Source organism: Tachysurus vachellii, chromosome 10 (genome assembly GCF_030014155.1).
Source record: "Tachysurus vachellii isolate PV-2020 chromosome 10, HZAU_Pvac_v1, whole genome shotgun sequence".
NCBI lineage: Eukaryota > Metazoa > Chordata > Actinopteri > Siluriformes > Bagridae > Tachysurus > Tachysurus vachellii.
This window is the reverse complement of record NC_083469.1, coordinates 20244453-20258229: the sequence shown is the minus strand read 5'-3', so window position 1 is coordinate 20258229 and position 13777 is coordinate 20244453. Positions and strand designations below refer to the sequence as shown.

Here is a 13777-nt window from a genome sequence, read left to right as displayed (position 1 = left end):
ATGATTATTTGTTATTTACTTAATAAAACGCTAAATTACGCTGAGAAAGCCAACAGGTGTCCGACAGGTCTGTATGTTGCTGTCGCTTTCGTTTTCTTGCGCCACACCTTTGTGCCCTAAAAGTGTTTTCCTGTTTTAAGTGTAAACATTAAGGTTTTGAGTGTAAACATTAAACATTATGGTTTAATTTTATTTGGTTTACCCACATTGCTACTGAATGTGAGTGAGATTTAGATCTTCTTTTATCTTTTCCTAAAGAGAGAGAGACAGAGAGCAGAGTTTTAGTCCCTCAGTCTGTCCAGCTCTGATTTCCTTTATAAGCTTATTATTATTATTATTATTATTATTATTATTATTATTATTATTATTATTATTATTATTCTTAGCCACAAATTTATCAAGAGTAACTCGTCCTAGGGCTTTCGAGCCACATGCACCAAATTCGGATATGTCGTAGACCCTGGTCTGAAGTTTGTTGCTATTACTTTTCTAAGCGATCGGAATTCCGGCATTCCCGGTACGGAAGCTCAAAGTGGCCTTTTTTCGTATCCGCTTCCATTATAAACTTTGGAGGTTTATAACTCGGCAAGTTTTCGAGCGATTTACACCAAACTCGGACAGGTTCATTAGGACGTTACTCCGGACAAAGTTCCGGACTCGGCGTTCCGACGGAACTTTCGGTTTTCCCGTAGTCGACGATGGAACGTCCCATAGACTTGAATGGGGAATTCCTAAAATTCCTCTAAGTTTTCACACACGCAGCGTGCGCAGAGCTCAGGCACGGCTTCTCTCCTGTGTTCTATGCAGTATAATAATAAGTAGAATCCCATAATGACTGCAGTATTGACATGAAATGTCCAAACCCTCAGTAGCCACTTTTTGCCAAAAGTATTGGCACCCCACCGGGTATACTGGTGACATCACGTGACGTCACGTGTAGCCCCGCCCCCAGAATAAGCGAAATCAAAAATGAGCACAATATGGACGTGTCATATATCAAAACACTCAGCCCAATGAGGGGAAGTGCCTCACGTGTGTTATGGTCACGTCACGTCACGTGTCGTCACGTGTCGTCACGTGAAAATAAAAAATTAGCACAACATGGACATGTGACATATCAAAACACTCAGCACAATGAGGGGAGCTGCCTCACGTGTATTTTGGTCACGTCACGTGACGTCACGTGTAGCCCCGCCCCCAAAATAAGCGAAATCAAAAATTTGCACAACATGGACATGTGACATACCAAAACACTCAGCACAATGAGGGGAACTGCCCCACGTGTATTTTGGTCACGTCACGTGACGTCACGTGTAGCCCCGCCCCCAAAATAAGTGAAATCAAAAATTAGCACAACATGGACATGTCATATATCAAAACACTCAGCCCAATGAGGGGAAGTGCCTCACGTGTGTTATGGTCACGTCACGTCACGTGTCGTCACGTGTCGTCACGTGAAAATAAAAAATTAGCACAACATGTACATGTGACATATCAAAACACTCAGCACAATGAGGGGAACTGCCCCACGTGTATTTTGGTCACGTCACGTGACGTCACGTGTAGCCCCGCCCCCAAAATAAGCGAAATCAAAAATTTGCACAACATGGACATGTGACATATCAAAACACTCAGCCCAATGAGGGGAACTGCCCCACGTGTATTTTGGTGACGTCACGTGACGTCACGTGTAGCCCCGCCCCCAAAATAAGCGAAAACAAAAATTTGCACAACATGGACATGTGACATATCAAAACACTCAGCACAATGAGGGGAACTGCCTCATGGGTATTCGGATCATGTCACATGCTCATGTCCGCTCGCCTCCAAAAGTATTGGCACCCTAGCGGTCCAGTAGCTTTCACAATCTTTCTGTCCACTTGCCTCCAAAAGTAACACTAACCCTTATGTCCACTCGCCTCCAAAAAGCACCGGCCTTTGCGAATACTTGCACCGTCAAAGCCAACATCAAAGTTTGTCTCGACGAACTTTACAAATCTAGTTATTATTATTCTTCTTAGCCACAAATTTATCAAGAGTAACTCGTCCTAGGGCTTTCGAGCCACATGCACCAAATTCGGATATGTCGTAGACCCTGGTCTGAAGTTTGTTGCTATTACTTTTCTAAGCGATCGGAATTCCGGCATTCCCGGTACGGAAGCTCAAAGTGGCCTTTTTTCGTATCCTCTTCCATTATAAATTTTGGAGGTTTATAACTCGGCAAGTTTTCGAGCGATTTACACCAAACTCGGACAGGTTCTTTAAGACGTTACTCCGGACAAAGTTCCGGACTCGGCGTTCCGACGGAACCTTCGGTTTTCCCGTAGTCGACGATGGAACGTCCCATAGACTTGAATGGGGAATTCCTAAAATTCCTCTAAGTTTTCACACACGCAGCGTGCGCAGAGCTCAGGCACGGCTTCTCTCCTGTGTTCTATGCAGTATAATAATAAGTAGAATCCCATAATGACTGCAGTATTGACATGAAATGTCCAAACCCTCAGTAGCCACTTTTTGCCAAAAGTATTGGCACCCCACCGGGTATACTGGTGACATCACGTGACGTCACGTGTAGCCCCGCCCCCAGAATAAGCGAAATCCAAAATGAGCACAATATGGACATGTCATATATCAAAACACTCAGCCCAATGAGGGGAACTGCCCCACGTGTATTTTGGTCACGTCACGTGACGTCACGTGTATAGCCCCGCCCCCAAAATAAGCGAAATCAAAAATTTGCACAACATGGACATGTGACATATCAAAACACTCAGCCCAATGAGGGGAAGTGCCTCACGTGTGTTATGGTCACGTCACGTCACGTGTCGTCACGTGTCATCACGTGAAAATAAAAAATTTGCACAACATGGACATGTGACATATCAAAACACTCAACACAATGAGGGGAACTGCCCCACGTGTATTTTGGTAACGTCACGTGACGTCACGTGTAGCACCGCCCCCAAAATAAGCGAAATCAAAAATTTGCACAACATGGACATGTGACATATCAAAACACTCAGCACAATGAGGGGAACTGCCCCACGTGTATTTTGGTCACGTCACGTGACGTCACGTGTAGCCCCGCCCCCAAAATAAGCGAAATCAAAAATTAGCACAACATGGACATGTCATATATCAAAACACTCAGCCCAATGAAGGGAAGTGCCTCACGTGTGTTATGGTCACGTCACGTCACATGTCGTCACGTGTCATCACGTGAAAATAAAAAATTTGCACAACACGGACATGTGACATATCAAAACACTCAGCCCAATGAGGGGAAGTGCCTCACGTGTGTTATGGTCACGTCACGTGTCGTCACGTGTCATCACGTGAAAATAAAAAATTTGCACAACATGGACATGTGACATATCAAAACACTCAGCACAATGAGGGGAACTGCCTCATGGGTATTCGGATCATGTCACATGCTCATGTCCGCTCGCCTACAAAAGTATTGGCACCCTAGCGGTCCAGTAGCTTTCACAATCTTTCTGTCCACTTGCCTCCAAAAGTAACACTAACCCTTATGTCCACTCGCCTCCAAAAAGCACCGGCCTTTGCGAATACTTGCACCGTCAAAGCCAACATCAAAGTTTGTCTCGACGAACTTTACAAATCTAGTTTAACCTTGTTTTTTTTCTATATATTATAACATATTTTTATTTTATCTTTATAGAACCACAACCAATAAGGGAAGTGATTTTAAATAAACTTTTCATTGTTAGATCATTATTCTGACCTGACAACCCTTCAGCCAATCAGGGACTAGCAGTGGATTTAGCATTCAGTAGATTTTAAATCTCTTATGCATTGTTGATACAGACCTGTCAGCTTTCACTAATTAAAAGCCTAGATAAGCCCAAGTGTAATTAAAAGGCAGAGCCAGAAGGTAACACAGACTTTCCTGGGAATATAATTTGCCAACAAACCTAAGAGTGAATGTGTCTAACATCTAAACACCCCAGTTCACCAAAACACTCTAAACCCATTAACACCTCAGATCTGTTTATACCTAGAAAAAAAAATCAGAAGAGCTTCACTAAACAAATGTGTTTTCAGCCTAAACTTAAATAAAGAGACTGTGTCTGAATCCTGAACACTAATTGGAAGGATTTCCACATTATTTTTATTAATCCTGTGCAATAAGAGTAGACAAATTACTGCTTCATGACCTGATGCATGTGGTGGAGAGTCTGCCCCAGGTGGAGGAGGTCTATCTCTGGGTGAAATTGACCATTGGCTGGGTTCAGCATCTGCAGTGATTTGGACACTGTACCAGACTGTGGTAGAGGTAGGGTTGCCACCTTCAATACAGAAAAATAAGGGACGCCTGACGCAGCGGGGGCCACGATGACCACAGTCCCGATGGCGTGCCAGTGGTGGTATATCATAACTTAAAACATGTATTCATAAAAATATTAAGATTGATACCAATGGACATTATAATAAGATATCTGCTATTGAAATCAGTGTGAACAGATGCACTCAGTCTCTCACTATCACAACTTAAGTGGTCATATTGAATACACAGCTATGACAATAATAAATATACGCCAACAAAGTGTGACTGAGAACACAAAAAATAAGCTTTTGGAGGAACTTGTGAAATGTGAACCATATTTTATTAACTTATTATTAAATTAACAAATCCATAACTTAGTAATTATAACTTGCAAACTTGCAAAAGATCTTCCATGAACATCATGAATATAATAACATCAGTGGATGTATATCAGTGTATCAGTGAATTTCAGCGGACCAGAAGTAGTAGTGTGCAGTATTGGAGCATGTCAGGCCTACTTTCTTTTATAAGTGTACTTCTTGTCACTCCGTGCAGCACTGAGAAGCTGTTTGTCTTTCAAACAGCTACAGTAAAACTCTGAACAGGACTGCTCAAAGTTAAAAGTGATCAAGAGCTCACTCCTAATGAGCTCCACAGAGCACCTGTTCCTGCTGTCACTCCATTTGTTGGCCAGTCTAGAAAAGATCCTTTCCACATAACCAGTGGACGCTGGGATGCTTAAGATGCGGCTGATGATGGACAGCATATTAGGCAGATTAGCTACTTGAAAGAGACGTCTCACGTCTTACGTCTGTACTTCTGCATCCGCTTTCGTTTCAGCTCTGAAACCTTCAGAGCTGGAAGCCGGGGGTATCTGGAGATGCCATCGTTTCATATGGATTTTCTGTCACTCTGACTCTGTCAAAAGAACCGGCGAGGCGGCGTCCCGCCCTCCTCTGACTCTGATTGGCCGTGATTCACGGCCCGTAACCCTAAAACAAACCAATCAAACTAACGATGGCAACGAGTATTACCCAATCAGGGGCAGAATAGGACGTGTCTCCACAATGCGGGTGGGGTGATTTGCATGGGATGCTGTATAATGTGGACCTATGTAAAATACGGGACAAATCACGTCCCATATTGATTTGATACGGGACGCGTCATTTTGCCTGTAAATACTGGACGATTCGGGCGACGGGTGGCAACCCTAGGTAGAGGGAGAAGTTCATAAGCCATAAGACAAATATACGTTTGCATCAGTGTGACAATACTATTTGCTTACTTTTAAGCCATGAATGATCTTAATGTTATTTTTATTTCTTCAGTACTCAGCATCAGTTCTGAGATACATGATACAGTTCTGAGATTTGGGACTATATAGATTTTTACACAACATGTGGGTGGGCGGACAAACAACTTGGTGGACAAACACAAACTGAAATATAGCTGCAAGCAGCGTTACCGGGGTCAAGCCGATCGGATGCGCTCAGAACATGTCGCTGATGAACCATACCAAGTTTCGTAGCGATATGGCATTGCATTCGTAAAATACTGAACTTAACGTGAAAATTCAAAATGGCCGACACAAAATGGCCGTCCAAAATATTTGTGTGTGTGTGTGTGTGTGTGTGTGAGAGAGTGTGTGTGTGTGTGTGGAAACTTGGTATGGTTCATCAGCGACATGTTCTGAGCGCATCTGATCGGCTTGACCCCGTGTGTGTGTGCGTGTGTGTGAGTGTGAGTGTGTGTGTGTGTGAGTGTTTAATGGCAGAATATCAAGGAGTTCTTTGATCAAACAATCGTTTGACACACACCATGCAAATATTGCCAACTGAGGCTTGTCTTGTATGTCACAACTCTCATCCAATGCGACACTAAAATACTCACATTCTTGAAGGTCAGAGTGCAACTGTGATTCAGTAGCCTTGTTAATGTCTGATATTCTGTGTTCAACAGTGTGGCGGGACAGTTGGATGTCTGATACCATTCGTTTTAGTTTGTCATTTTCAGGAGACAAGATTTCAACAACGTCACCGAGGCATTTTTTAACAAACTCCGCGTCATTGTATGGCCTTTTGGCCCGTGCAATGTTCCAAGCCAGTTTATAGGACGCAAGCATTACAGTCTCTAAGTGCTTCGTAAATTTTTGGAAAAACTGTATTTGCTTTTCTGCCTGACTTTTCAAAGTGACCAACTCGTGCTTGCGAAGTTCAGTCCCTTTTGGAAATTCCTGGTCGATGTTAGCATGGAGTGAGCTGAAGTGGCGCTGAAGATTTGAAGCTTTGAATTGCGCTAATGACGCCTGACATATAAGGCAGAATGGCTTGCCATTACATTCAACAAAAAAATATAAACTCTCCCACTCTGTTAAAAACGTCCTGTGTTCATCTTCATATTTTCGTTTTGCTGTGCATTTTTTCCCTGCCATTTTGAGAGCGAACTTGACACAAATAGTTTACTCAACTGATCCTACTGGGAAACTTTGAAGTATTTTTATCCCATGCACATGTGCATTTGATGAAAATACTTCAAAGGTTCCCAGTAGGATCTTTTTGTTTTTGTTTCTACACTACAATCATCGAGTCCATCCTCCGCACTTCAGTGACTGTTTGGTTCAGCTCAGCTACCAAATCCGACCTCAGAAGACTACAGAGGGTAATCTGGAGTGCTGAGCGAATCATTGGCACAACCCTCTCCACCCTCCAAGATCTGCCGGACTCATACTGATCACGACACCACACTGATTGGCCTCATCCAGGATGGTGACGAGTCTGCTTACAGACTGGAGGTTGAACAGCTGGCTGTCTGATGCAGTTTTAACCACCTGGAGCTGAACACACTCAAGACAGTGGAGATGATCGTGGACTTCAGGAGAAACCCCCCTGCTCTCCCCCCACTTCCCATCATGGACAGCATTGTGACAGCAGTGGAGTCATTCAGATTCCTGGAAAACCACAATCTCCCAGGACCTGAAGTGGGACATTCACATTGACTCCATTGTGAAAATGGCTCAGCAGAGGCTGTACTTCCTTCGCCAGCTGAAGAAGTTCAACCTGCCACAGGATCTGCTGAAACAGTTCTACACTGCAATCATCGAGTCCAATCTCCGCACTTCAGTGACTGTTTGGTTCAGCTCAGCTACCAAATCCGACCTCAGAAGACTACAGAGGGTAGTCCGGACTGCTGAGCAAATCATTGGCGCAACTCTCTCCACCCTCCAAGATCTGTACTTCTCCAGAGTGAGCAAAAGGGCAAAGAAAATCACTCAGGACCCCTCACATCCAGCACACTCACTCTTCAAACTGTTACCATCTGGTCGATGCTACAGAGCCCTGAGCACCAGAACGACCAGACATAGGAACAGTTTCTTCCCTCAGGCAATCCATCTGATGAACACTTGACATACACAGAACAAACTCTATTCTTACATTATTTAGTTAAAACACTCTCTCTCTCTCTCTCACTCATTTTCTACCGCTTATCCGAACTACCTCGGGTCACGGGGAGCCTGTGCCTATCTCAGGCGTCATCGGGCATCAAGGCAGGATACACCCTGGACGGAGTGCCAACCCATCGCAGGGCACACACACTCTCATTCACTCACGCAATCACACACTACGGACAATTTTCCAGAGATGCCAATCAACCTACCATGCATGTCTTTGGACCGGGGGAGGAAACCGGAGTACCCGGAGGAAACCCCCGAGGCACGGGGAGAACATGCAAACTCCACACACACAAGGCGGAGGTGGGAATCGAACCCCCAACCCTGGAGGTGTGAGGCGAACGTGCTAACCACTAAGCCACCGTGCCCCCCTAGTTAAAACACATACTTACTTATTTATATTTCAATTTGCACATTTTTCCACTGTACATACAACTGTCTTTATTATATATGTGTTCATGTCTTATCAATGCCATTCTGTTTACACTGTGGAGCTCCTGTACTAAAACAAACTCCTCGAATGTGAAAACAAACCTGGCAATAAAGACCTTTCTGATTCTGATTCTAAATCTAATTCTAGTCTGATTCCTCATACTTCTCAGGATCATTGATACTCCACAAGGTAAGATCTTGCATGGAGCCCCAGTCCGAGGGAGATTGACGCCTGCACTGGTGTGAATCAGAAGGCTGTAAAATCCTGTCTGGATTGTGGTGTGACTTTCTGTTCGTCTCATTTAGAGCCTCATATCAACGTTCCGAGATATAAGAAACACAAACTAATAAACGCAGTAAAGAATCTGGAGATATACATGTGCCAGAAGCACAAGAGACCTCTGGAGCTCCTCTGTAGAGATGATCAAATGTATCTGTGTCAGTTCTGCACTGAGGGAGAACATAGGGATCACAATGTTATTCTGTTAGAGGAGGTCAGTGATAATTATTTTCATGAAGAAAATAAATGAATTTACATTTTGTAAATAAACTGCTATGTGTTTTTGATTTCTGTGCACAGATTCAGCTGCAGAAAACACAGACAGAGCTGCAGCAGATGATCCAGGAACGACTGAAGAAGATCCAGAAGATTAATCACTCAGTAGAGCTCAGCAAAGTGGGTGAAACATGATGTAGTTCTTATCTGCTGCATTCTGTACATTTGTTTTCCATATTTCATGTCACAGGATATAACACTTTTTGGTAAATGTGAGAAGTTCTGCTCTTTAGAGAAACATGGAGAAAGAGAAATCAGACAGTGTTGAAGTTTTCACCGCTCTGATTCGCTCCATTGAGAGGAGTCAGGCTGAGCTGCTGGAGGTGATGGAGGAGAAGCAGAAAGCAGCAGAGAAGCAGGCTAAAGTACTCATTAAAGAGCTGGAACAGGAAATCGAGGATCTAAAGAGGAGAGACACTGAGCTGGAGCAGTTCTCACACACTGAAGATCATCTCCACTTCCTAAAGGTCAGAGTTCCTCTCTCTATCACTCTGACACTGCACTATGCAGAAGATCACAGAACATCAGCTGAGGGATTTCTATTCTCTCATGTTCTACTGTAGATTTACCCATCACTGTGCATAGCTCCACACACCAAGAACTGGTCTGAGATCAGCATCAACACTGACCTGAGTGTGGACGTTCTGAGGACGGCTCTGTCTCGGCTTCAGGAGACTCTGAATGAGAAGTTGAGAGAAACAGGTGAGAAACTGAGAAGTCTGTAACAGATGAATTATTTTGTCAAAGGCTGTATGAACATTGCTAATTAGTTGTTTTATTGGTAAATAAATGAATGTAAATTTGTGTTACTAAATTTTATAGCTTCATCTGATTCCAAGTTTATATTAAAAACATCTCTGATCTATTAAATATTTTTGTTGTGATTAGTCTCCACAGAACTGAAGAGGATTCAGCAGTATGCAGGTACACTGCACTTACTGTATTATACATTTACATTATATTATTGATACTTTAGTCATTTTAATAAAGATTTAGAATGATTCCCATTATGAAATTAGCTTCTTACCCCAGCTCTCTTACCTATTATGCAAAAATATGAATATAAGAATATATAACCCTCAATATAACTGATCTTCTACATTAGAAGATTCGTGTCTGCAGATCCGACATCTCTGATTGGTCAACAGATATTTGTTAAATTGTTGGTAATCAAATTAAACGTTATAAGCTTTAAAGTTTAGTAAGTTTAAAATGTTTCCCGTTGTCCAGTTTTTTCTCTTTAGTCTTATATCTGTAAAATAAACTGACCCTTATATAAAAAACATGATCAGAAATACATATAAAAACATTTAAATAAAATAAAAAATAAACAGGTTAAACCATAAACTTTATACACACTGAGCATTTTTACACTAAATTTGGCCCATATGTATGTTCCACAAACCTGCTTATAATTTTGAAATGATTGTGTTTAATGAATTTGTGTGTTATATTCAGAGATGGGGGACTCGAGTCATATGACTTGACTCGAGTCGGACTTAAGTCGCACATTTGAGACTTGAGACTTGCTTGACAAATATTAAAAAAAGACTCGATTTGACTTTGACTTGACATTCATGACTTGAGACTTGACTCGGATTTGAGTTAAATGACTCGAAATAACTTGTTTTTTTGGTTTTTTTTTAAAATCTGTTTTTAAACGCACGCAAGAGCGTAATCTAACCACGTGACGCAGCAGGCAAGCAGAGGGAGCGCGCGCACTGACTAATAAACCTTAACAGTCGTGACGAAACATGGAAGGCGCTAATAATTAAGTTCGGGTACCGGGATTTTGTGCAAGATGAGAAGAGAAGTATAGCAGAATGCGACCACATCGCTCACAATTGAATGACACAATTGAAGTTCTATGAAATTAAATTTTTTGCAAGCGCAATGTAGTGTAAATAGTTGGTCACTGTTCATGTGGAAAGCATTTTTGCAATAGCACTTATAATTGGTCTTCAGTGTTAGGCTTTGACTGAAAAGCGTATGGGGATGCACACATATATAAAAAAACCTAAATATAAATATAAAAATAAAAAACTTCAGAGTTGCACGCACAGCCATATTCTTGTCTCGCATGCACACGCACACACATTCAATTTAAAGGGATAGTTCACCCCCCAAAAAAAACCTCATAATTTTCTCACCCTCGTGTTACAAACCTGTATAAATTTCTTTGTTTAGATGAACACGGAGGAAGATATTTTAAGGAATGTTTGTAACCAAACCATTCATGAGCCCCATTCACTTCTATAGTATTCTTATTTCCCCACTATGGAAGTGAATGGGGCTCAGAAATGGTTTATTTACAAACAGTCCTCAAAATATCTACATGTGTGTTCATCAAAACAAAGAAATTTATACAGGTTTGTAACATCATGAGGGTGAGAAAATGATGAAAGAATTTTCATTTTTAGGTGAACTATCCCTTTAATTAATAAATTACACTCAAATAATCTCTCTCTCTCTCTCTCTCTCTCTCTCTCTCTCTCTCTCTCTCTCTCTCTCTCTCTCTCCCATAGTTAATTCACTTCAAGGTTTGTGTGATTCAATAATTTACGTTTTTTGGTTGACGTGAATGATTGTTGTTGTTATTCTGTTGTTAAAAAGGAAGGATCTAATTTAAGGATGTTCATGTCCCATTAAAAGGGAATGCCTGTTCAAAAAATGCCATTTTGTTGCATAGAAACCATTGTACTTTTTATATATACTTTTCCATGGTCTTCTGCCATGTTTGAGGCATATTGAAACGTTTCATGATTTTATGTTGGCCTTATTTCAGTTGCATTTACATCTTAGGCTTTGTAGTTTTGATTTTTATTCATTTTAGATTTTTATTGTATTTACAACTCACCTGTATGTGGACACCTTTTAAAAATAAATGCATATAATCATTTTTTGGTGCAAATAAAACTCATAGTCCATAAATACTGTAGATTTAACTTTGTTTAATATATACATTTAGTTAAATCATCAAACATATGTATGACTTGCCAGTGACTTGCTTTACTCAAGCTACGACTTGACTTGAATTGCTTGACATAAAGCAGTGACTTGACTTGACTTGACTTGACACTCACAAAAAATGACTCGGACTTGCTTGAGACTTGAAAGTTAAGACTTGAGACTTACCTCTGGTTATTATTATTTACATGTACCTGATTACTCATCACATTCTGTTTGTTTTCCTGTCAGTGGATGTGACTCTGGACCCTGATACAGCTTCTCCATATCTTGTCCTCAATGATGAAGGAAAACAAGTCATGTGTGGAGACACAAAGCAGAAACTCCCAGACACCCCGAAAAGATTCACATATTACATCATGGTAGTGGGAAAGCAGGGTTTCTCCTCGGGGAGGTTTTACTATGAGGTGCAGGTCAGAGGGAAGACTGAGTGGGATTTAGGAGTGGTCAGAGAGTCTGTTAACAGGAAGGGGAAAATTGATTCATGTCAACCTCAGACTGGATTCTGGGCCGTGGTTCTGAGGAACAGGAACGAGTATAAGGCTTGGGATGATCCCTGGGTCTCCCTCTGCCTGAGAGAAAAGCCCCAGAAAATAGGAGTGTTTGTGGATTATGAGGAGGGTCTGGTCTCCTTTTATGATGTTGAGGCCAGGTCTCATATCTACTCTTTCACTGGTCAGACCTTCACTGAGAAACTCTATCCACTCTTCAGTCCTTGTGTGAATGATCGGGCATCAAGGCAGGATACACCCTGGACGGAGTGCCAACCCATCGCAGGGCACACACACACTCTCATTCACTCACACAATCACACACTACGGACAATTTTCCAGAGATGCCAATCAACCTACCATGCATGTCTTTGGACCGGGGGAGGAAACCGGAGTACCCGGAGGAAACCCCCGAGGCACGGGGAGAACATGCAAACTCCACACACACAAGGCGGAGGCGGGAATCAAACCCCCAACCCTGGAGGTGTGAGGCAAACGTGCTAACCACTAAGCCACCGTGCCCCCCCCTCAAATCAATCAATTATATGAAATAACAGGAATGAAAGACACTGTATTTTATTTATCAGGTTTAAGTTGTGAAAATGTTTTTGACCAAACCAAGAAAACATTTCACTGCTCATAAGCATATAATGACACCAACAAAACTCTTTAAATGGTCAATCCCAGAGAGCTAAATAAATGGCAATAAATCTGCAAACAGGAAAATACTTTTCTCAGTGTCAGAAATGAAAGTTTATAAAATATAAAAAATATTAAAGCTGCAAGCAGCATTTCCCGGGTTCAAGCGTTTAAGGCCTTTAGGGAGTTTAAGGCCTTAAAGGATTTTCACATACACAAAGTGACCCACAAGTTACAGAGGGTGGCACCCGCTCCCGCTCGATTTCGCTAATTTTGGGGGCGGGGCTACACGTGACGTCATCAGAATACCCACGAGAATCAGAATCTTTCTCAGAATCAGAATCTTTGCCTTACGAGTCAGACAAAATTGGGTTTTTGGACTGTTGGTGGCGCTAGAGGGCTTTTTTTAAAAAGGGCTGTTTTTAGTGATTTTTCCGTTATCGTGCCACCAAGTGGCCAATCGCCGCGGTTTTTGAACTGTGACCTCAGTTTGACCTCTTTCAGATGTGTCACAAGTTTGGTGTTGATAGCTCATTTAGTTCTTGAGTTATTGACATTTTAGTAAAACTGGCTCCTCACAGTCCGAATGTTTTGGGGCCCTTTAAGGACCCTGAATCAAAATTTCGACTTTTTTTCCATAATTATTGACAATGAGACTCCAGAGAATATTACTGCACTGGATTGGTCTCGATCAGGCGAAAAACCTAGGACTAGTTAGCAAAAGTAGGTTTCAGACAAAATGCGCTATAGCAAAAAAACGTAATGGCAGAAATGAAATCGGAGATATACGTTTTTTAAGTCATGAGCCAAGGATTCCAATGATATAAAGCACTTGAGATTTGGACATACGGTTTAGGAGTTATGGGCACAAACGCGTTGAGGGGCGCTGAAGCGACCCAGATTGGCCGATTTCATTGAGTCCTTGGCCCTGATTAACTGTGACTAGTACTACCATC

The 13777-nt window shown here is 41.9% G+C and overlaps 1 protein-coding gene across 1 annotated transcript; it reads left to right on the top strand.

Moving 5' to 3' along the window:
- Positions 1-8744: 8744 nt before the first annotated feature.
- Positions 8745-12677, top strand: LOC132852246 (E3 ubiquitin-protein ligase TRIM39-like; the record flags this gene model as incomplete). The annotated part of the gene is made up of 5 exons (XM_060879326.1): positions 8745-8844; positions 8958-9191; positions 9288-9426; positions 9613-9648; positions 11923-12677. Coding segments are annotated over exons 1-5 (1224 nt in total), but the record flags the coding sequence as incomplete, so codon positions are not given.
- Between the last annotated feature and the right edge of the window lie 1100 nt (positions 12678-13777).